Source organism: Molothrus aeneus, chromosome 3, assembly GCF_037042795.1.
Source record: "Molothrus aeneus isolate 106 chromosome 3, BPBGC_Maene_1.0, whole genome shotgun sequence".
NCBI classification, from domain to species: domain Eukaryota; kingdom Metazoa; phylum Chordata; class Aves; order Passeriformes; family Icteridae; genus Molothrus; species Molothrus aeneus.
In genome coordinates this window covers 25736650-25762732 of record NC_089648.1, presented here as the reverse complement: position 1 = coordinate 25762732, position 26083 = coordinate 25736650, and the positions used below count along the sequence as shown (strand labels likewise).

The 26083-nt window shown below is 37.6% G+C and overlaps 1 protein-coding gene across 3 annotated transcripts in view; it reads right to left on the bottom strand.

Moving 5' to 3' along the window:
- Positions 1-4451: 4451 nt before the first annotated feature.
- The window catches only part of PRKCE (protein kinase C epsilon), a 287906-nt gene continuing 266274 nt past the window's right edge, over positions 4452-26083 (bottom strand). The window contains exons 15-16 of one of the 3 annotated variants that reach the window (XM_066546511.1): positions 18522-18551; positions 7566-7677 (exon numbers count right to left, since the gene is read on the bottom strand). In XM_066546511.1, the coding sequence (XP_066402608.1) occupies positions 18537-18551 (15 nt within the window). In that variant the 3' untranslated portion in view covers positions 7566-7677; positions 18522-18536. Of the gene's footprint in view, positions 7678-18490; positions 18552-26083 lie in introns of all 3 variants that reach the window. The other 2 variants (XM_066546512.1, XM_066546510.1) reach the window with 2 other exon arrangements.

Here is a 26083-nt window from a genome sequence, read left to right as displayed (position 1 = left end):
GCAATCCTGCATCTATTGTGCAGGATGACAATGCAGTCAACAAGAGGAACTCACTGCAACGTGGACTTTGGATCAGCACTTCTTGGCCCATATTTGGTAGACTGGACACACCGATGAGTTTAGCAGGCTCTCTCTATGAACAGAGATGCTTTCAATGGGAACACACATCATAGGCTGTATTTCAGAGTGCCCAAATATGGAGTTCCATGATGACAGCTGCTCAAGAGTTGGCCCTATATTTTAAATTGGAGAACTGTGGTATAAACTCTGCTCTAGAACACGTTTACCAGTGAGACAACTCAAGGAGGATGGATCTTGGGATTCCCAGGGGTGCAGGTCAGCAGCTAGACCTTTGAGGGATTTTGTACAATCCTGTACTTTGGTAGAGAAGCACCATAAACCATGAACAGGCCTCAATCCAGCAAAATTCAAGATCTAGGAAGTTAAGTTCCTATTCTCTAAAGAAGGATAATGAGGGTGCAGCTGCAATGCACTAGCATGCAAGGGGTTAGCATATAATTTAATCAAAGAAAAATGTCTCCACATTATTCCAGCAAGCAAAGATTAAAGGTCTTAAATTTCCTTCTAAACAAGACAGTGATCCCCACCCTAACATAAACATTTACCTGAGATTTGCATAATCTCTTTGACCCTCAATCTCCTCCCCTTAATCAACCATATCATTATTTAGACTGATGTGCCTCCATGGGCCTGATATCTTTGCCTCCTTCTCACTGCTCATTAACCAGAAATCAACATAAAATGTTTTTTTGATGTACCAAGACTCTGAGTAAATAGCTTTCCTAGAACACAGAGGTTCTCAAACTTTGCCTAGGTGTGACCATTTCCATAAAAAGCTTATCCTATTGTAAAACAAAACCCTCTCCCATCTCCCTTATGCACAGAATAATAGAATGGCCTAGGTTGGAAGGTACCTCAAAGATCCTTTAATTCCAAATCTCCTGCCGTGGACAGGGGACACCCTCCACAGGTTGTTCAGGGCCCCATCCAACCTGGCCTTGAACACTTCCGGGGATGGGACATCCTCAAATTCTCCGGGCAAGTTTTTCCAGTGCCTCACCACCCTCACAGTAAGGAATTTCTTCCTAATATTCAATCTGAACCTGGTCTCTGTTACCTTAAAGCCCTCCATCAACAGCTGTACCTGAGAGGACACCTCTGTTGACTGCGAGGAGGAATGAAGGGCACTCCAAGCAGCTGTGATACCCTTTCACAGGAGACAACCAGCAGGTATTTACCAAAGCACAGCTTTGAAAACACCTTGTGCTTAGACATACCAGGACAAGTAGGGCACTGATGAGCTTTACTCATACTCTTTTCCTAGCACTTCTGCTGACTTTATGCTATCATAATAAGAAGCAAACCATCATCATGGCACTTAATTTCAGTTTTCTGATTAGCAAAATGGCCATAATAGTATCTCTCCCTTTGCACAATTTTGAAGTCTCAAGCTCCTAATCACTTAGGTCAATGAAAACCAGGGGGCTGCTTAGGCAACTGTACTCATTTTTTTGCTATGGGAAAGTGCAAGTAAAAAATGCATTTCTGACATTTAGACCCATTTCTTTGTGTTGATGTTCCATCTGATCTATGAGCAGAGGTGCATTAACTGCCACTTGAGGAGTATCTGGCATACTCCTAAAAGGTCTTCAAGAGTACATAAGATGACCCAATTAACCTAACAGCTAGTGCAGTCCAAAAGCAGGACTTCTGCTCCTTCCTTTCCACTCTGTAGCACTGATCCTAGATGCATGGCAGCTCTGGGTAACATGTTGTCTTAAGCGGTCTGGAGGAATGAGAGTGTCCATCTGCACAGACGAGCTTCTGCCCAGCCCTGACTCCTGATGTGACTGCAAGTCTTAACTTCAACCTGCTTCCTTCAGTACAAAGACACTAGATCAAACTGGTAGTGTTGAATAGCGATGACAAGTGTATGCAATGCCCAATTCAGTTCTCAATCCAGTGCCCAGATCAGCAATAGACTCCAGGTCAATGACTTTTTTCCTAATTGATTTTTTCCAAGGATTAAGCATCTGAGTACAAACGCTAAAGTTCTTTAATGCTTTTCCAAATTCTGGATAGTCTTGCATAATCATTTCACAATATTTATAGTGGCAATTTGAGTTTCAACTTAAGCTGTTGCTCTTATCTCCTGATTCTACAGCAATGATGAGGTAAAAGGAAAGAGAGAGTGGAAACTATTTTGGCACATACATGCACTTTCCCAATGTGCTAAGAAAATCTTTATCTTCCTCCCCTTCACTGTAGCTAACAGGACAAAAGAAGGGATACTGTGTACTCCAGAACACAGTAGGAGCTTGTATTGATAGAAGGGGAGTAGAGAATGTCCCGTATCTTGATTTTGAAAAAAATATTTGTTACATACAATACAAGCAAGCTAGGGAAAGGCAGTCTAAACATAGCTATATATAGGGAGTATGAGAACAGCAGGAAAACCATAGTGACAAGGTGATTATCAAAGGTTTACTGCTAAAAGGGAAGCCTGCACCAAGGAGCATTTTGCAAATTGTTAAATTCCTGTTTGACATATTTCCATTGTGTCCTGGACAGAACCTGTTTTGATTATGAGTGGATGATCAGACAGAAAGCATGCATATTAGATTTACAACTTACTATAATCTGGGACAGCCTGTGAAATAGTCGAGAACAAACTTGGATTAAGAAAAGAAAATGTAAAAATGTAACAGAAACCAAAACCAAACACAGTTGTCATTGTAATAATCCACACTGCTTCCATAACTGAAAATTACATGTAATTCTACTCCCTGTCTTCAAAAGGGATACAGTAGAACTAGAAAAGATTCAGTGAAAGTTGATACAGATGACAGAAAATATGGGATGTATCTTTATGAAGCCTTTTGACAGACAGGGCAAGACTTTTCAGTCTGAAAGAGAAACGGCTGAGGGAGGATGTATCAGTGACCTATAAAATTCTGAGTGGCATGAGAAAAGGTGAACAGCAAAAAATCCTATCCTATATCCTATATCCTATCCTATCCTGTCCTCTTTCAAATAAAGACCCAGGCAGCATGAAATGGACTTATGATTGGGTCAGAATAAACAGATAGAGGTAATTTTCAACATAATTGTTAGTTGAGCTCTCTAGCTCTTTCCTACAGAATGTTTTGCATGCCAGAAGTTGAAATTGTTCAAAACTGATTATCAAAATTAATCAAAATAAAGTTTCATACTGATTTCATCATGTAACTTACTAGACTACCAGGATGCTAAAAATCTTTTTGATTATAAAATGATCTGACAGCTCCTGTCTCTGGAAGGCCACAGAAGCAGACAGATGCTTCCTGCTGAGACTCTTCCTGAACACTTAGTACCACATTTATAATATGGATACCCAATGAAACTGCAACTCAAAAGACTGCTGTCTTCCCAAATTCTGCAGTCATCAGCAAGGATAAAAACTGTTCCTAACAGACATAACTTTTACAGCATTACAAGAAAACATGATAAGAATCAATTTGTTTGGAGACCAGTGATGCTTACTGTTTGTGACATGAAGTTAAGCCTTCATATGCTTGTAAGGCTGCAACACACAGACAGAAACCCAGGTTACATGGTTGTTAAACTGGTAAAATCTGTGTGGCAAAGATTATGCTAATGCTGTCAACACACAGGAACTGGAATATGCTCACAGGCACCAAACACATTCAGTGACTTTGAGAAGACTCAGCACAAAGAAAAAAGTGGAGGTTTATGCAAAAGCTGAAATTTGAACAGAAAACACAACTAATATATATATATTTTTTAAAGCTAGTTAGTATACCTACTACTGTTAACTGGATTTACTGCCAGAGTATGCTGATAGCTGATCTACTGAAGTTAAGAATTTCAGACCATGGAACTGGAAAATATTTAAGGTGCAAATTTATGAAATAATAAAATATTTCAGTCAATGTCATATTGGCATATTAAGTTAATTAAATAATTGAATAAGCTCTATGACCCTTAACTAAATTTTTACATACTATTACTCCCTCTATTCAATCCAATGTGAGACTAAAGCAGTGCAATGTGCTTGTGCTCCAAGTGCCCTACTGAAATGAATTTTAACAACACAGCTAAGCAGAATGCTGGGGTCAGTCTGAACTCACCGAACATGATGTAGCCAGTAAGCAGAAAAAAATATGTAAACTCACCTGCATGCTGTTTTTGAGGTAAGTGTTGTATTACCCAAGAAAATTAGTGATCACACACTGTTACCTGTGTTTTTCTTGGAGTGTTTACTGCTTCACAGGTGAGGCTCTTGTCAGCAAATCCTTCCTTTGCAAAATGTTCACTCCTAAAAGACAAGCTCACGAAATTTTGTACAACACATAACAGGAAAAATACTAATCTTTCATCTTTCTTTCTTCTTCATTAGGAAATACTCAGGAAAACTTTGGGGAAAAAAATAAGATTTAACATCATTGTATTTATTAGGTTCCAAAACAATACACATTCACATCCTTTTGAATACAGTACATTTGGCACAGTAATAATGTTTACGATGAAATAACACTAATGAGTGGCAAGAGATTCAAATTACATCCATAAGAAAAAAACTCTGTACAAATAAATCCTCACAATAAAAAAAAACCCTACCCCCCCAACTGAATACATTTTATATTTAGCCAGAACTATTCTGCACATAATTTAAAAAGAGGTAATTTTTAGGCCTATTTGGAGAGAGTTATTTTTCATCCTATGGAGAAAAAATTTATTTCCATTTTAAAAGTCTGTTTGGGAGGAAAACCAAAAACAATGTATTCTTTATAATTATTATTATGAATAATAATTTTGGCATTTTGCACTCATTTTACAAAGAAGGAACAGAAAAGATTCTACAGAACAGGCAGAAATGTAACAGAATGTCCTTTTTTTTAAGAGTTATCTTTAAAAAATGTTCAAGGTAACAGACAGACCTTCTGATGTAAACCCAAGGCAGAGAATCTAACTATTTATATGGAAGAAATATCTGCCCATGCAATAGTTTCTATCTCCTTCACTTTTCTCTTAGCATCCTACCCAACTCTGTGGGCACTGAGGCCTCTCGACATATGGACGTTTGCTAATTTTCTTCACGTTAGAGAGGGGAATAGAGACTACATAGCTTGTGCACAACAGCTGTATGGGATGCTTTTATTCCTTCAAAAGAAATGCTCAGGGCTCTGTGTAAAGGCCCCTGGTTGGACAAACAGTAGTGCACGATCCCATAACTTGCCTTCCTAGCAGTCTACTCACCCATGGAAAAGAACGCCTTAGCATTGTGATCAGTTCTTGCCTGGATGTCAAAAGCTAACCGTGATGAGAAATAAACAGAGCCAGTGGCGAGACACAAATTGATGGGCAGCTCTACAATATATTTCTAAGAGAGAAAGAGATTTAAACATTGAGATGATGCAATCATTAAGATGTTTCTGTGCTGGTACTCAGCTCCAGAAGCTAGTCTTTTCCCAGTACAAAAGATTACTGAAGATAAATTAAATTAAACTAAAGGCTTGATCCTTATTACACTTGTAGGCCAGACAACACATTAATTGATATATCATAATATTTAATATTTTGAAATAATCATAAGAATATATATAATAATTACACCTGAGTTTTAAAAACAAAACAAAATGGAACTGAATGGTGTCATCAGTAACAGGCTATGAGCAGCCAGACGCAAAACTGACACAAACTAACTCATCTGCTTGAGACCGAGATTATCTCTTAAAGCCAATGATTCACACTTTGTCCACCACAATTTGTAACATTCCTTTCTCTTTCTGAGCTCTATCATGTCATAATAGAGTTGAAGAGAACTATACAAGAGATTTAGTATAGCTTAATATATGTCTACGTCTTTTATAACAAAAACCTCATCTTTCTGACAGTAACTTGAACCAATACACATACAAGAGTATTGCACATGGACATTATTATAATTATTCTTTCATAGACTAACATTTTAATAGTATGCCTGAACATGCAGCAGTTGATACCTCTATATTCAATGAATTCCACAGGCCTTGCAGCAAACACTATATACAAAATCTCACCTGTACAAAAGGCAAAAAAGCTTCTTTAGTGCCACTTTGCCAATCACAAGTATATATATTTTTGTGCAGCTGGAAATCCATGTGCAACAATTAAAATGGATTCCAATGACCGCTCACTCAGTCCAGTAAAATATATAATAAAATTACCTCAGCGATACATGTACACAAAAAAAAAAGAAAAACAACAAAAAAAAGATTAAAACCAAAACCAAATCACAGGGTACTCCTGGAAATATAAGTACATAACACTGTTTGCGTATCTACAGGAGGTAACTTCACATTAGTAATATTGTCCACATGAGTTACCATTTCAATTCATACACAAAAAAATCAATTTACAGCTTTCAATAATGTCAGTTTGTGAATGTTTGATCTTCAGTTTTTTAACACATCTCCATATAATGCACGTGTAGCCTTATTTTGTGTCTTCTAAAAGCAGATTTCTCTTCAGATTTTAAACATAAAACCCAACAAACACAGTAGTACTATGGTAGAAGTGTGCAAAAGTAACACACTGCTGAGCAAATAAATATAAATAAGAAATTATTTACCAACTTAGCTACTATGGAAAAGGCAAATTTATAATGTTTATAATTAATTTTTTATGTAAAATTAACTGTAAACATTTGCAAGATTGCCGTCACATTAATGGTTCATTTAAAAGGATATTAAATTTGGTAACATGGATAGTACATCAAATTGTCTGAAAAACAGAAAAATGGCTGTATATAGCTGAGTTAAAGTACTGTAGGCTTTTTATTCTTTAGCCCTTTAATATCTATCCATGTAGCATCTGTTTCTTGCTTTAAATATCAGTTATCTTTTTAGTCTCTCTAGGAATAAGTCTCTTATTCCTAAGAGCTTCCTGTATATTGTATGAGGAAGTTCTCTGAAAGCCTTAAGTGATGTGCTTCTTTTTCTGGACAACTTCATAGTTTGTACCTCTCCACAAAAAATTAATAATTGAGGATTACACCTCCATGAAGGCAGACTTTGCCTTCCAAAAGGAATCTGAGTACAAATCTCACCATAACCATGACTGCAGAAGAAGTAGTTCTCACCTTCTAGATTAATTATATATGATGATTACAGAACATGGTCTGCTAAATTGCTTTTAATTGTATAGCTTCATTTCCTATGGAAAAGATACAATTTTGTCCTCTGGGAATTCCTAGTCTTAGGAATAAAAGAAAAGTTGCAAATATATGGCAGTGTGTTACATCCACAATTTCTGATACAAAATTATTTTGCATTGCTTTGTGAGACAGAAATTAAGAGTGCTTTCAGGTCAGAAGATTAAAGGAAAAAAACCAATAAATATATATTTTAACTTGGGATATGGGCTCAGGGTAAAAGAAGTAGTTCTTGATCTACTGAGTCTCAGTAAATTGATGATGTCTTCAGAATCACTTCTTGTAGCATCATTCATCCGTCAGCCTAACGTTGTCTATGGCAGTAGCTCTTCTCCAAAATAAGAGAACCCTTTAAATTCTTCTTGATTGATTTGTTTTATAATTGTCTCATCCACTAGTGTTAATACTGGTTCTTCTCGTGTAAAGTCTTGATCAAAGTTATTTACATCCCTTTTGGTTTTCTAAGAAGAAAAATATAAATAAGGTGAATGGTAAAACAGCACAATAAAATAAAATGTGCTCTCCCTCCTCTCCAATCCCCCCTGAAAGGCTGAATTTTCTGGAATGATTGAAATAAAAGAGGAGCTACTTCACACAAATAATAACAGACATATGAGAGAAGCTACAGGAGCAAGAAGTATAAATGAATTTAGGAAAGGCCACAGAAGCAGAACTATAAATGAGGTTCCAGAGACTCACAGTCTCTGCCAGGCGAAGGAATAGCAGTATGATGGTAAAGCAGGAAGCTGAGATTAGGACTAGTTTTAAAAAGGCTTTGGCATAGTAGGTGGTATGGCTGTTTCCTCCTGGATTTGAACATAATCATATCTCATTTCAGAGTCACAGAGTGAACTGGTTTAATTGATTTCCCCCAAACACAGCCCAGTGTTTCAAGTCTAAGTTAAGCATTTCTTTATATCAGTACAAGTGATAGGCTTGTAGGCTATCACTTGTAATGATATAAACATTAATGATATAAACAAGGCTACATCCATGTTTAAAAATCTGAGGTAAAGCTTCCAACAGCTCTCAGTCCAAAACCCTTGAGCTCAACATTGGCAACTCAGATTTCCTAAAGCAGCCATATGTAATTGAGAGCACTATGCAAAATGTGAAAGCCTGTCTCCAGAGAAATCCACCTCAGAACTCTTCTTTATTTCAATGGCATCAGGATTTTTCCCACACAAGTCTAAAGCACCTCACTCCATCAGCAAAGTTGGGCCAACAAAGTGCAGCTGTGCATATTTTGGGACAAGAGATATTAAGAGAGACAGAGTTGGGGAGGCTGATTTGCTGTCCTCATGACACTCACAACAGTGACTATCTGTGACCACTTACTTGAAAAACTCTAGGCTACAGCAATAAATGTTCTCCAATGGTCATTCCTTTGAACCTGCAGTGTTCACATTTTCCATGTTGGCAGCACATTTCAGGCATGTACAGGTTCAGGGAATTGGAACAAACATTTTTCTCTGGGCTGTCTCTTTTCTCTTTGTGTCATGGAAACTAGTGATTACCTGGGTGATCCTTCATGGAGGCACACTGACACATTGAAAATGAGCTTTGTGTTCCTCCTGCCCATGACTGAGATTAAATGATACTGGAAATAGAACAGCTATTTGACTTGCAGAGTAAAATGATAAATGAAAAAGTCATACATCATAAATATATTAATATATTCAAAATGGGATATTTTAGATTACCACCTTTCAATGTAGGTATATATATATATATATATATATATATATATATATATATATATATATATATATAAATGTGTGTTATTCATCAGCTCTACTGAGACACTAAACAGTTTTCTTTCTCCCAGTTGTGAAATAGTCACAGCAACCTTCACCTACACTGTTTGTAAGAACTTTATAGACATAGGGAAATGAAGGTCTGTGTAAATGCAAGAGACTGTCACTTGTAAACCAAGTACTTTCTAAGTGCAGACAAACAAAAATCCACAACCTCTATCTACAAAATTCCATTAAAAGGAAAAGGATATGGACTTAACAAACATATATATATTTATGTTTTTTTCATTTTAAATATTTACTTTGTACATAAAGACCAGACATGAAATGTATGCGACTCATGTAACTCTGAATTGCATAAGTGGCATGAGGGACATGGCTTTGGACTTTATGAGATTTTTTCCAAAGTAATTTGGGCAAAACCTGCAAAATAAGAATGAAATTCCATCTTAATTCTTAAAAGCATTACATTGCAACTGCGTCTACATTTTTCTTGTTCCCCATGTCCTACCATGGTATTTTCACACACTCACAAAATTAATTCGCCACGGGAATACTCACTAAAGCAGAAGAAGGTGAGTATTTGCAAAAAGAAGAATTCAAATTCAGAACTGTAGTGATATGTAAAAGAAATGTGACTACCCTCACACTTTTATTATCCATCATAAACTCTCAAGTAGCTGAAAACAAATAGAATATGTATTATTTTCAGGTTTTCATATTGAACATATTTTTGAAAAGAATTATTTCTTTGCTTAAGTCAAAAGGGTAAAATGACAAATTCCTCAAAGCCTATCAGGGGTAGTTAATTCCCCATAGCTATTTATTCCAGAAATCAGTAAGACTTGTGAAGGTGCTGGATGAAACAGAGCACAGAAGAGTACATCTAAAAAAGGGTCCAACATTGGTGAACGTAAATTCTATTGACTAAAACTAACTGTGCTGCCAGTAGGGAATCCCAAACACTTCTGAAACAACAAGCAAAGGTATTTGCTTAGATTTAAAAGCCTACTGTGTCTTAAAATATGACTTCAAGACCAAAGGAGGAAAGAGAAGGTTTTACTTTCTCTGATTTATAAACAATTCCATGTAGTTTTGGCAGCATAGATGTAAATCACCCAATTTATTAACAGGGCAAGCAAGGAGCAATCTATGATTGCAAGGATATGCTAACAGGTCTCTAACCAACTGGTGAAATGAGATTAAACAAATCACAGGGAACAAAAGTGAGTGGATTAAGCCAAGGTAGCACTCTTAACAAGTGCTTCTTTTCAACAGAAAGATTTATTTGAGAAGCCCTCCTTAGCAACTTAGGCACTTTCTTCCTGAAGCTATAACTATTTTGCAAGGCTCCATTTGCTAAGACAAAACAGGTCTGGCCACATTTCTGCTACTATTGCTATTTTAATGGACTTGCACTGTGAATACTCTGTAGGCCAAGAGCATGAACCATGCCACAGTTGCATCATGAGGGCTCAGGATGAAGGTATGAAGAGCTGTGCCTGTCTCCTAGCAGAGAAGCTGAGAAAAGAAGGAACATCTGCAAGGTAAGGAGAATATATGAAAGAAACAGAGTGCAGCTATTATCTGACTTTGAACATTAAAAAATCGTGAAGATAAAAGGCAAAATGTTTAGATTGGCTGCTAAATGCATAATTTAAAATGCAGTAATTATATGGGTGGGATTCTGTTTATTTAGCCTGCAGCTCCTAAGACTCTGGGACACATTATTTTAAACTTTTCAGACTTTTTTCCAGGGTAGACTCTTCCATTTCAGATGACTGAGGAAACTAAAGTACTAGGAAAGAAGAACACCCAGAACTACAGCTGTCCTGCTAAACACACAGAAATTCCATTAGGTTTCAGAAGCTCCTTTTTTTCTGTCTAGACTACCCAAGCCTCTTGTCTTTAGCTACATGAGACCAGGAGCACAGCAGCTACCCAAAAGCTCCTGACAGTAGGTGCCAAACTCCACACTGCACTGGCAATGACCAAAAAAGACAAAATTATGTCGCAGACATCTTTTGTGAAAAATCCTTTTCTTAGGATTTTTCCTCCTGAGAAGCTGAGAGGCCTCAGGAACAAAATGTAAACTTTGATTATCTGCTGCTGTGGAATGCAACAGGTGGATCTTTGATCAGCCCATGTTAGTTGTTTCTAATTAACAGCCAATCACAGCCCAGCTGGCTTGGACAGAGAGTCCAAGCCACAAACCTTTATTATCATTCCTTCTTATTCTATTCTTAGCTAGCCTTCTGATGAAATCCTTTCTTCTATTCTTTTAGTATAGTTTTAATGTAATATATATAATAAAATAATAAATCAAACCTTCTAAAACATTGAGTCAAATCCTCGTCTCTTCCCTCAACCTAAGACCCTGTGAACAGAGTCACAAAATTCCACTTCTAAATCTCATCAGAAAGATGGCTGCTCCACCAGCAGAAAATCTCTGGTACAGAGAAGGAATAGTGACTACCTCTCATGCAGGACATGTGCTGGCCACTTGATTTTTGATTTTCCCAGCAGTGTGAATGCTTCAGAGGTCTCCTGCCTGAGCAGTGACTGGGTGACTTAGGAGACATGATTTGATTAGATGTAACACTTGAACTAATAAACCCATATAACTACTACCCATCAAAGATGACAATTTTTAAGTCAAAATCATGTTTTATTCTATTCAAAGAGATAAAGATATCAGAAACTGTAAAAGGCTATCTCTTGATAAAACATCATTTTATCAGTGTTTGTAGTTGGCCTGTACAATTTTGGAAAAAGAGCTATTGGGTTATTTGAGTCAAAATATTTTTTTTATTCTCAGATTTCTTCACATATTTATTAAAAGATACTGGTAATAAGCACACATTAAACAGTGGTTTTCTGAATTGTTTTTGGTTTCACTGCCATTTCAATAAAACATTCAATTTCTACCTGCAGTTACAAACTCAAGCTAACAAAAACACTACTAAAATCTGCTTATTAAGCTTTCCAGTGTTGAGGATTACCAGCCTTGTCTGTCAGTGATTATTAAATGACTTTACATGAATTTCAAAGTGAAAAAAGAAATTTAAGTTGATGTTCTTATCACTGAAAATACACTCAGAAAGTGAAAACTTGCCATTCCTTCCATTAATTACATGAACCAAATGTGAATGATGGGACCCTTTGGTATTGAAAAGCCACAGAAATCCTTGCAAGAAGTCACCTGACAGAGGATGTTCCAAACCAGGGAACTCAGCAAAGCTTGGACAACTCATCAGATGTGTCATGAGGCCAAGAGGCTCAGTGGACTCTCTTCTGCCTAATAAAGATTAAATTAATTCTCCAGTTTGGAGACATTAAGAAGTCTCTCTCTTTAGTCTGTTACTTATTTTCATTTAATTTGCAGAAAATCACTGAAAACCTTTCAAGTCCCCTCAAAGCTCAACAGCTCCCATAACTGTGCTAGCACTGTCCAGCAGCTTCAGAGGCTGCTCAGAGAAGGTAAAAAACAGATGGAGGAGGTGGTTAGGAAACAACATTGCCACAAAAGACTGCGTTTTGTGTTTTAGTCTGATTGTCCTACAAATTCACAATATGCTGCTTAAATATAAACAATATAATATATAAAAATATAAATATATAAAAAAATATATAGAAGGCTGCTGCAGCTTTTGATGTACAGCTCTAGGGACACAGCAGGAACGGGACATGCAGCAAGAGTCACACTTTCTCATATGTATTGGTATCACTTAATTTTATCCAGAATTTTGCTTCAGTAAGTAATAAGTGATTCCCATGTTTGACACAGTATCATCAAGAAGAAATTCTTCCATCAGGATGATAAAGCTCAAACATTTTGTATTTACCTCCTTGCTCATAAGATTTTCAGATTATATTTATCAAGACAAAGGGAAACTCAGCCATCAAACCAGCTGGTTTGAAGCTCAAGGTTATGTGGCTAACCTCACATGTCACCATCCTCACCTTCACCTCTCCTTATTATGATAACAAAAACCACAGCACAGGCAGAGATCAGTTTGCACCACTGATTGGATCTCTTTTTGTAAAGGTGTAGTAGTTTCTAAATGTTTGAGACGAACTATAATGAGCACTCACTTTTGCACATAACTTGTGCTATTTATAAGTAAATGCAGTATGAATATTTTAAAGGAAATGGGCTAAGAAGCACAACACTTCTGGCCTGGCTTTCAATTTATCCTCAGGATGCCTCTTCACACTATTTGCATGTACTGAGAATCTGTTTCAGTATAAGAAGTATTTCCTAGCTTGTCTGATTTCAGAAGATAAGAAATACATGTTATCAAAATAACTTTACAATTCATTAAATTTTCTCAGCAGGTTAATTGCTCTATTCACACATGGAACAGTGACAACACATTTGCCATGAGCTGTAATATATTCAACTGAAGCTTATGATGATAAGAAGGCTTTTGAATCCAAGTAGCTTTTTAAAGTATAACAACATTCATTACTTCCAAGCAGAGAGTGAGATTTCATTCTCCTAGACTATGCTTTCATTAGAGGTAAAGGACATCACATTAAGTGAAAGTAGTGGGAAAGCCCCCCCACTCAACAAAGATGTTAATAGATAGTGAAACAGTATTTGAAAAGCATGCCAACCTATGCAGTCCATACTTTAACCTGCTGTGGAAGTACACAGATATTTAATAAACACCAAGCAAATTGACAAAATGATGGATTTTAAAAGGGATCATTTGTGATACACTAAACTAAAACCACATTTATATTGAAATGGTATTCCCTTTCTTAGGAATGTGAAATGGGTCAACTAGGAAGGAGGAATAACCTGAACAATTAGGGGCAAAAACATTTAATGACTCCAGGGCCAGAATGTCAGCCTTTGTACATCATTTTTACACAGTCTTCCTCAAAACCAGAGCCTCCCAAAACCACCACCACCACCAAACAAACAGCAAGGCAAACAAATCAAAGCTCTGCAGGTTCCCTGACAACCACCCTGTGTTCGTGGTCTGAGCAATGAACCTCTCCCAGCAGTCCCTGTGCATCTCTTGTCCTCTATGGCCCTACTTGGTATACTCATAACCCTGAGTACACAGCACTAAAGTTATACAGAGCAAAATGCTACATATATAGCAAACCTTTGTTCATAGCCTCATTGCTACACCACAGCAGTTATTTCTGTGCAGAACTTGGATGGAGATAGATTTCACAGGAACTTTAGGGGAGCTCAGCACCAGCCTTCCATCTGTGGTTAGTCCTTTGCTCTCAAAATCCATCGTGTTAATCTCCTCAGGGCTGGCTTCCATTAGCACTCAATTATGACACAGAGCTATTGCTCATTAGCTATGCTGTGGTAGAATACCTGCAGTTTTTGAAGTGAAAAGAGTGCCAAATTCTAAATTCCTACACTACATCTTCCCCTTAAGGTAGGCTTCTCTGAGAGATTTAACCTCATGAGAAACAATTTCATATTTCTTCTTGGGAAGGGGAGGAAAGAGAAGAAGAGAAAGTAATGGAACTATTATATGAAAATACCCTTCGCCTGCACAATGTGATTCCTGTTGCAAACCTTATGATTATTCTGCAGTGCAGATTTTATATGTGTGTCTCTCTAATTCACATTACACTGGCAAGCTTCCATTGATATCCTTCAATTGATATCCTCAGCTGCTCTAAGGTCATGATCAGCCATGTCACCTTCCCTCTTACACCCCGGCACACATCCACGATTAGCCCATTTTCAGTTGTAGAGGTGTAGTTCTCCTGAAACTGCATTTCTACCACTGTCACAGCAGAATGACAGGAGTCAGGACTGGTGCATCTGTGACAATGTGCTGAACCACCTGCTGGTGAGTCCTCAAACACATGCGTAGAAGCCTTTTGGCCTTCCTGATTCCCAGCACCTCGGCAAAAAAGACTGTCCAGACAATGGAGCTAACTGGCAAAGCAGAGGAAAAAGTGAGGTAGGTTGGTAAGTCTAGGGCACATATTCCTAGAATTTCAATGGCTTCCAGGAGAAATCTGCAAAATCACTGAAAAAGCGATCCAAATATAGATTAACTGTGCACTGGGACACTTGACCAGATATATTCTCTAAAAGATCAATAGATTTATTTACTTTACTTTGCATTCTTTAAGCAATCACAAAGACAAGGAATAAAATAAGGAGAATGTGATGTGAGTAAATTGATGAGTGATGTAATGAAATATTTCAAGACACTCTGTGTATCCTGAATAAATACTGGCTGACTTCCCAACATTTTATTTTGCTTACGGTCACCTTCACATTTCTTTACAGAAAAGATGGAAGCCTTCCCGATGATGACATGAAATTAAATAGTAGTATCTTGGGATTCTGAGACCTCCTCTATCAAGGAGCATTGATATGTGCATTGTGAGGCTGGAAGCAGAAAAAAATCACAGCTTGAAAGGTGTGACAACACATATAGTGGGAGCAAGATTCCAAGACTCAGTTACATACTAAAATAGTTTGCATTACAGGCCATAGAGCAGGAATGCTACACAGTTTTTGGCAAGAATACCTACATTTCTGGAAATTTATGCTCTTTGATACTCTAGTTTCACATGGGGGATGCATATGACAGGCTTTCATACAGCAAAATGGTATAGCAGGTTTTACCTACGACAAATGGAGAAAGCTACACAATGAGGGTTTATTGCTAAGACCACTGAATTGCTAGAGATTATATTTTCAAGTGTAATGATTACTTTTAAGCCTTTACAAAAACAGAGCAAAATAAAGATGGATGTTCCTTTGAAAGCAGCTGAGGATGCTACCTTTTTTTATTTTAACTAATGCACATACAGATCATAGGCTAAATAAAAGATATTGTAGGACTATGCATGAATGCCTATTACTTATGCCTCTCAATACATCTTCTTTCCACCTTTCTTCCAGACCCTGTAACTGCCTTTTTTAGAACACAGTTTTATTCAAAGAGCACAGCATGACATAGCAGAGTTTGTATTGACATGACTTTAATTCTTGGCTTTGGGTTTTGCTACTGATTTGCCTTGAGCTTGAGTAATTTTCTCTTTATCATTCATCTAATTTTCCTCCTATTTTTGGTCTCCTATAGGTGGGCTGTGATGCCTCTATCACTGTCTAAAATCTCCTGACTGTCTTTCACTTATGTGGCTTTTTGCACAGCGGGAATCCCATCTTGCTGGGAATTTGAGCTGTTAATGCAGACATGACAGCAAAAACTCAATCTCTCTTTCTTCTTGTTCTTGTCAAATATAATCACAGTCTTCCAAAGAGTCACAGGCAGTCACGGTCTTTAAATCCTTCTTTTCCATGCTCCAGAATTCAGCCAAGAGAGCTGCTGTTCTCTAGGTCCTTCACAAAAGTGATAATGGCATGCAAGGAACAAGGTCTGTGCTTAAGGTTTTTAGCAAGTGTTTATACTGAGTGTTCCTCTCATCCCGGGGGATTTAAGTATGTGACCTCTGGATCATGCTGTTGAGAGGACCAGTACAAGGTCTGTGCCTCCACAGGAACAAAATCCCATATGCCAGCACAGCAGCATAACAAGAGGAAAGCAGCAGCTAATGAAATGCTAGGACTCCTCACCATGTAAAGGTGTCTTCCCTGTCCTGCTACTGTAGATAAGTAGCTACACACCAGCTGCTTCAGTCCTCCCTCTGCCTAACAGTGCATATGTTAAAGGAGGTAAGTTTTGCACTACTATGCTGAGCTGGGAACACACACACTGACACATTTTTGCTGCCCATTTTGGGCGAACACCCTAGTAAGACCCAGTGCTTGCATTAGCATAGTGCACTGCTAGTACAGAAAGTTCTGCATGAGAAATAAACCCAAAGCTCTTTTTATACTCAGTGTTTACTGGGCTCCAGCTGGGATGGGATTAGTCAGAAAAGGCCAGCTTTCAATGAGTCTTGACTTATTTTTTTTTTATAAATTCCACCTTCTGATAAAGAGCCAGATGCTACTGCTTCTTAATCAGCTGGTGTTTTTCCACTGATTTTTACTGATATCAGGATCAGGCCCAGCCGAGGAATATTATATATTATCTACATTAATATAAAAATAAAATATTTCTGTGTGAATTCTTGAGAATGTAAATAAGAATGCAAGTGAACATAAGATTATTTCACTTAACTTTTTAAATAACTTCATGAAAATTGCACAGGAGATTATAGGAGTCAGAAAGTGAAACAGAATTTGTGTTCTTCTGGGGAAGCCCAAAAGGAAAGCAGGTACACTCTGGTTGCTTATCACTCTATCCCAAAGGCCACCACTCAACAATGTACACTTAACAGATAGTTATATGGACTTAATTGTCCAGTATGAAAATATTTTAGTGCTATAAAACCAGGATTTAACAAAACCAAACAAATACTGATGGATCCCCAGTATAGAATCAAAAGAAGCATAATAAAAATTCTTTAACTTATAAATATTTGGGAACTTGCAGTGTTGGGAAGTAGCTTTCAAACTTCTGTAATTCTAGTGTTATGGTAATCACATCTACAAACAGCTGCTGGAGGCACTGACACTGAAGATAATGAAAAAAAAAACCCAAAATCAGACTAGCTGAATGAGAAATTCTGGGAAAACAAAACCTTGTACATAAAATTAAAAAAAAAACAACAAACAAACCCAACACTGAAATCCCTTAAAAATACCAGCTCACTTCTGTTTTCTCTAAGCTGCACATAGGCTCCTCAAAAGCTATATACTTATATCTTGGGCAAACTTAGAGGTTGCACAAATTGCCAAGCTAGTTGAAGCTTAGAAAACCGAAGTCTTTTCCTTTGTTGAGGAAAGAGGCAGGATGTTCCAGACTTCTCTGTCCTGCCCAGCCACTGGACTGACCGATCCAAGCTACACTGCAGGCATAACTATGGTAATATTTGTTGTTCACAGCTGCCTGCATCAAGCTCAGCTGAGATCTTGAATTTCATTGCCTGAAAACAACCAATGCTTCTCAATCAGCAGCCACCTGGCTAACACTCAAAACCAGTAGCAGAAAAGTGTAACTTCTAGGAACCATCAGAAATTCAATACTCTGAATCATGATACCCGGTGACAGGGGTGGCATGCAGAAAAATTGTAGGAGGTCCACCATGATGACTGTCAGTAATAAAAAGTCTGTCTCAAAAGTCCACATCCATTTTTCTTTAGTTTTTTTAAGGATGTATATTAACCATTTTGACAGTGTACCCCATTTCTAAACATTTATTTTGTACACCAATATTAATCAACACGGTATCGCTCTCAGAAGAAAGCCCACAGTTGTCCTATGCCTGAAATGTCTGCAGCAAGTGGGAAATACATCATGTTCAATGTGTAATAATGGTACATGAGGGTCTGAGGTCTCAAGATCACTCCCCAGTGCCTAAGCAGTAACACTTCATGCAAAGGCATGCAGTATAGCCCCTTGCGTGCCCATCTGCTAAATGCTCATTGCCATGCACTGATGACTGAATGGAAATATATTATGAAACTGAAGGGACACCTCAAGGTTATTAGGCCTAAAAGTGGACCTACCTTGACATTTTCCCCATATTGAAGGCCTTACCTTAAAGAGGGACATTCACACTGAAGCAAACTTGAAAAGAGAGAACATTTATACAAAAAGAAATTTACTTGGCCTGTAATTTCCTATGTTCCTTCTGGTGCTATTGAATGATACTGCATTTTACAGGATTTCTTCCCCACAGCGTAAAGGCAAAGTCATAATTCTGCATGGATGATGATACAATCTATCGTCACAAAAAAGTAGAAGTGTGCCAAAGAATCCCCACCAAAACAGTATCATGACTTCCCAACACTAGGTTAAAAATCCCTCATTAAAAAGTAAAAAAATCTTTGCCTGCAATCACTCATGTATGAAAACGAATCTGCAAATATAGAACTTATGTTTCAGGCTAACATATTGGAAAGTTTTCTCCAGAAATGTGGTCCCTCTTTAAGGATTCCAGCCATATTTCACAGTAAGCAGATGGTTGCTGCAGCAATTTGAACACACACCTCTCTAATTGAAGACATTTTTTGGGAGCCATTCAGTGCAGCACCCACCCAGAGGGCAGGTCTGCCTGTTTGCCTGTGCAAACAGCCCAGCTGACTCTCCAGAGGTGCTGATTCGTATTTGCTACTCATTACCCAGCTTCCAAACACTGTGGGCATCCGGCCTCTCATTCAGTCATAGGCAAAGGATTGCCAAAATTTTGCCAGTTTTTCACTCATTCAGGGGAGAGGGAAAAGAAAATTCGCGGTACTCAGTGACTCCAGTTGTAACCCACGATAATTGGCTACGACTAGAATTTCATATTTGGGAATGACTTTATTTCAAACCTTTGCTGCAGTGCAGAACTGAAAGAGGACACATTGCTGGCATCCTTAAGTCAAGACTTAACAAGGGAGTTCAGGTTCTCAAAGGAAACTGCATACAGACAATGTGGCTCAGATAATGATAACTAAGGGGGGAGGGACTTCCATAATGGTTTATCATTATCTTAGAGTTACTGGAGCTGAGAAAGGTACAATTTGAGGCTGAGAGGAAATCTGCTAACACTGAGGTCTGGTATAGCATAAGAACACTCTTCCAAGGGAAGTCCTAAGCACCCAGTCAATTTAAAAGCAGGCTGATCTTTAGCACTTGTTTTTTGACATTTCTCAGTCATATTTTTTCACTGGCCCTTAACTTTGCTTGTAATTACCACAGAGGGGAAACTGAAGTGAGAAAAGATTAGATGATGCAGCCTGGACCACATAATCCGTTTCTAGAAAATCTGGTGGAGGAACTTAAATATCTTGCAATTCTTGGGTCTCTGGTTGTAGCTACTAGATCAGCTCTCTACCCTAAGTCAGAACTGAAGAAGGAACATACAATTATTCAGAACATATTCTCAGTGATGTACCAATAGAAATTGAAGAGGCTGCAAAATGAAGGAAGGCATATTAGATGAACAGGCCAGCAGCAGCTGTTGCTCCATAGTGCAAGATATAATTCTGCAATAGGCTATCCCATTCATTTTGTCTTTAATGCTCTTGAGGAAAGTGAGCTCTTAAAATGGAAAACCAAAAAATTATGAGTGCATTGAGAAAATTAAAATAATGCATTGTTCTGTGAAAGCTGCATGTTGACAGTGAATCATTGTAATATGATTTTGTTAACTTCATCTCCATAAAGCCACACTATGAATGGATTGCCACAGGCACTGATAATGCCATTAGTGATGAAACTTTGGCTTAATTGCTAGAAAGAAATACATATGGCAAACATCTGTTTTACCAGGCTTTGTATTACCCTCTCACTGAGAGTTCTTCAGCTTTTTCATGTTGAGGACATCTTAGACAGTGTCTCAAATTTTTCCAACCCTGACATTGACAACAGGGTAGATGAAAGAGGCAGTTCTGTCTGTTGGCACGCACATTTGCAAGGGTTGACAATGAAAACTCAGTCTGAAAGGACAGGAGTATCCATGCAGGTCTAATTCTACAGAAATCAAAAAGAAACCCTTCAGAGTGCTGGAGCACATCTCCTATAAGGAAGGGCAAAAAAAGAGTTGGGGCTATTAAGCCTGGAGAAATGAAGACTCCAGGGAGACCCTATATTGTGGACTTTCAATACTCAAAGGGGGCTTCAAAAAAAGAAAAGGAGAAACTTTTAAGTAGAGCCTGCTGCCATAGGACAGAGGGTAATGGTTTTAAACTGAAAGAGGGTAGATTTTAACTAGTTATAAGAAAGAAATTGCTTACAATGAGGACAGTGAAACACTGAACAGGTTGCTCAGATTGGTGAGAGACGCCCCATTCCTGGAAACATTCAAGGACAACCTGGACATGGCTCTGAGCACCTGATATGGTTAATTAGACTTGCTGCAGAGGGGTTGGACTAGATGACCTCTAAAGGTCCTTTACAATCCACACTATTCCATGATTCTATTAAATTGATGCTCACTGACTTCAGCCAAATGAGTAACAAATTTTAGGCAGCAATTCTCCTTCATCCCTGGCAAGAGGGACTGTGATACTGCACCTCTTTTTGCCACTTGTGCACTTGTTTCTGGGCTTTTTTGCTGGCTGATTTTGCTGACATGTCAGCAGGCCACAGGTTTACTCTGGAAAACTTTCAGGTGGCCAGCTGTGCTCTGAGAAATGGCACAAAGAATTTATTGCATGGAACTATAACAATACAAAATTAATCAATACATTAAAGCAGAAGCAGTAATCTGTTTCAATTACTGTTTTTAATGCATAGTTTGTATTTGGTATGGAGAGACAGAATCATCCCACCATGCCACAAAGCAGGATCTACCCCACTTACCACCACACCCATAACTTAAGTAAGAAATTGATCTACTGCACCATTGTTTTAATTTTTAAGATGGCAAATGCAGTTTGAAAGTGGAAATAAGCAACTCAACCAAGCCAGGAATAGAGCCATGGAAACAAAGAAAGATGGGGAGCAGAGAATCACTGAATGCTATCAAGGTCTTTGTGGTTCTTGAGCAATAAATTATGTTGCAAACCATAGCCTGGCCTAATGGCTACTGATCATGGAAATTTCATACTCCAAAAGGAATAAAATTCTAGGAAGAATACACGGGGAAAAAAAATCTCAACAGAGGAATAAAATGCCTCAAAGGGTTTTCTGTCTCACAACAGTTGCTCTGGAGAAAGGGTATCTGTCTAAAATGGTACTTATTGCATATGCAGCTACATTTTCACAACTGCATTCAGGGATGAATAATATTATTCAGAAATGTTCAAGACATGCTGTGAAACTGTAAGAATTAGGTTGTAAAAACAGTAAAAATGATCTTAAAAGACATTGCAAAGTCACTGGAGCTTAGATGTAACCAGTATCTGCTGTCTAGCTGCTCAACAGTTTGCTTGAATTCTAATGTACATGCTATGTACAAAGCTATGACTTTTTTTTGTACACTAGCTTAACATTTAGAATAGCTCTACATGGAACAATATTTATTCATTTATTCATTTATTTATTTATTCATATACACATACATATGTAAAATAATGTTACTACTGAAAAGCCTCATGACCCTAGATTTATGAGAGGAAGAGTTGGCAGATAACATGCAGCACAGGATTGAGCCCCAGTGCAATTTAACCCCTCTGTATTCTCTATTCCAAGTCATAAACTGCAGAAGCAAACACCCTTCCCAGCAGGTTTCAGAGCCACCAAATCTGCTTCCACTGTCTCTACCTAGGACAGCCTAAAGTGGCACTTCTGCCACTGTTTAGCAAGCTAAACCTCAGCTATTTGTCTGAGTTCTCTGTTCAGGGCACTCTTGCAAGCTTTCAAAAAAACATAGGCAGGTTTTCAAAATCCTTTTGGTAATTTCCACTCTAATGCTGGACACAGGAAGAAATTTCAGCTTCCAAAGCATCATTAGAATAATCAAATCATGTACAAACTAGAAAGACATTAATGGTATATTTCTGGTATAATAAGGAACATAATTACATCCATCCACTGTGTGAATGAGATTAAAAAAAAACAAACGAACAACAAAAACCTTTAAAAGTTTGGCTAATAAATATCCATGCAGTTGTTTTTTTTCTTTTTCCAAGCTCAGTTGAAAAACTCAGACTTAAGGCTGGCAGAGTTGAAGTGACACACCTGAACCATGGAGAAGCACAGCCTGACAGTACCATGCAATATAGCTCCTCAGAAAATTTATTATGGCAGAGACATGTTGGAAGGTAAGAGAAAAGCAAATCAGCTGTGCTAATCAGGGAACTTGTGTGTTTTGAGGAGAGTGAAACAGAACAGAAGCAAGGCTTTTTCCACAATACCACCTCCATGACCTCCCTTGGCAGATTATTCCATTGTCTGATGGGACCTCAGTGTTTGACCATTTTCCCTAATGACTTTACTGGTTTAGTGTCACCACTTTACATTGCCTGTAGCTCATTTGAGCACATCTTATGTATTGTTTTACTTTGAAAGTGTTTGTGATATATTCATAAATATTCCCCCCTTAGTCATCTTACTGGTTGGTCAGAAAATAGAAGACTACCTGTGCAAATATATGCATTCTTGTATGTGCATGCAAAACTCAATTTCAATGCACAGACAGCTATATATGCATTGTACACTTTTTTCCCAACACATATGTACACTCACATATCACATGCAAGAATGTCTATTTTCTGACTAATAATCTGGCCTCTCTTTTCATAGATCTTTTCACAGAACTAGGCCCTCCTCAACACAAGATTAAAATATTCTTTAGTCCTCTCTTACTATTACAAATCACTTTTAAATAATCAACAGCCCTTTATTAATACTAAAAGATGTTTAAAACCATAAAACATTTCAAACACAGGCATTAGTTATGTTTTTTCATAGTTATTCCACTGCTATGGAACAGTTACATTTGTTAATCTGAATCAATGAATCTAAATGCTACACCCACAACTGAATTTAGAGAAGAACTCTCTATGAAGATTTTAAAGTAGATCATATTTCATTAGTGTTCACCTTCTTTCCTCTTCTCACCATTTTTCAAAGTGAGTGCAATCCAGACTAGCTTGGCAAGTATACAAAACTACCTTTATAGCACTTGAAATTTACTGCCCTCAATTTCTTTGCCATTTCTGAAGTTGAATAATTAATAATTATATTTCATTTGTGTGATCTTTCTCTCCAGCCCAGATCTATATCACATCTAACTTTCCAAGTAATACATAATTCAGTTTTAAGAGGACAAACAAAAATTTCAAGTATGACCTTGCACAAAGATTGCTATACAACAATAAAATCCAAACAACTGTAAAATTTATACAACTTGACACAAAATAGCTGATGGATCATAAACATGGGTCATAAATATATAAGGTATGCTCAAAGTTATCAGTAAAAGCTGATAGGACCAAGTCACTGGGGAAGATACTTTAGAGAGAGCAGACTGAGAACATTAAAATAATAAGAGATGCCTGTTACATAGAGTACATATCATCTGAATGCACCACTATAAAAAAAAAAAAGAGTTCAGACAAAAAAACCAAGCATACAGAGCTACTAGACTGCAGGAATCAAATCTGGTAGAATAAAGAAATTTGGTAGACACAATATAGAAAGAATTAGTATGAAATCCAACATTAGAGAAGTAGCCTGAAGAAAAATGACCAGAGGTGTAAATAGGGATGTATAAAATCACCCTAACAATTATTAAGGAGCAAAGAGTTGTCCTAAAATTATATAAATTTCAGATTACTCTGAAATAATCTCCAATCACTACTGAAACTGAACAATTCAATTAAAATACCATGAAGAAAGCAGAAAAGAGGAAAAGGAACAAAACATCGGGAATTAACAAAATAGGATTGGCTTTACAATATAATAACAATGAAATAATTACCAGAAAGAGAAAGAAACCCCACTGAGAAAGCAGAAGGCATTTATATCAGCAATGAATAAAATCACCTGATATTGAAATACCTCCTGAGTTTTCAGGACTGCCACAGTGGGAGTAGTTACAAAAATAATAAAAGCCTCATAAAAATACCTATTGTCAAAGGGACTGTGCATCTTGATCATGAAAGGAAAACAGCCAATAAACAGACTAGATGAAAGGAAACTGGAAATTAGATGCAGGCATAAAGTGAAAATAATTCTGCAATAGTTCATCATGACTTAAAAACAAAATTTTGATGAATATTGAGCAAAGCAACAAAAATTATGATGAGATGAGAGGCCAAATTCTGGTGAAAACAAGAGAAGAGCTACACAAACGCAACTCAGCCCAACACAGACTTTGCCCAAGTGCAGCTATCTGAGAGCTGTGGAACCTGACTGGAAAACAGCCACAATATTAATAGGCTTCAGATAGGTACTAAAGGAGTTAATTTGGGGTTTACACTTCCTGCAGCAGCGCAGAGGCTTGTACATCAGCTCAGGCAGCAGCTGCAAGCTTGCCACAGCTCCAGAGAGGAGCTGGGCAGCAGGGTGAGGGACTGGCTGCACCCCCAGGAGTGGGCTCCACCTGCACAATAGGGCATTGTAAGGTTTCCATCCTCCAATACATTCGGAAAACCTTCCTCATGTGACAACACTGTACCTTACTACTGCTCCTAGAAAGGGGTTCATAAGGGCTTTCACTCACAGTTGTCAATCCCTCTGGGCTTTTTCTGCACAGCTACAGAAAGACAGAGAGAGATTTCCCCAAGAGTGGACTCAGAGGACTTGCCTCAGGCTCCTGTTCTGGGCGGTCAGCCCTGCTTTCACCATCTACACAAGGAACTTGGGGGAAGGCATCTCACTGGACTCAAAGGAAAGGATTACATGTAACAAACAGCAATTCTTCAAAAACAGAGGGGACTTCTTCACCTCTGAATTTAATTCAGGATTCAGACTTTATTCCTAAGGTTTTTATTTTGCTCATTTGTTTTGCTTTTTGGGTGTTTTAATACCTTTGTAAACTATCTAAAGAAAGAAACAAACAAGAACTTTGACCATATTCACAGGCAAATCAGCATTGTAATTAGGAACTTGTGAAATCAAAAGATGCAAATCAGTCTCAGAGGATTTATCACAAAGCTAGCCTCTTGCAGTGTGTAAGCACAAAAGTAACTGCATGCATTCTGTGACATTTGGTTAATTGTAAGTGTTTTCATCCAGAGAAACACCAGAATAAAATATTTTTGCACGGCTTTCCTACTTTCTGCAGGTGGTCTTAACAGATTTTTGTTACTTTAAAATAGAAATGGTTATTATCCAGGAAAATGTTAATATATAAATTTATCTAATCATAATGTGTGCTTCTTTCCCCCAAGAAGCTGTTTTTATAAGTTTCTTCACTTAAAATATTTTTCTTTATAAATTCTTGTCTGTGTTTCAACTACAAAATCCAGTGGCCATCAGCAATGCAGAACTGTAAAGAGCTCACACAGAAAGTATAGACAGTATATGTCAACTGAAATAATCTTTTCTGCCTATGACATCTTCGAGAACACAGAATATAATTAAAAATGTACATTGAACTCTCTCATGGTTTATGTGGATGAACATGGATGTTTTTTTGTGCATTACATTTATTCCTGACACTTACCTTCTCAGAAACAATGACAAAGAAATCTTCTCAGTGCCGTTTTTATGTTACTGTTTCA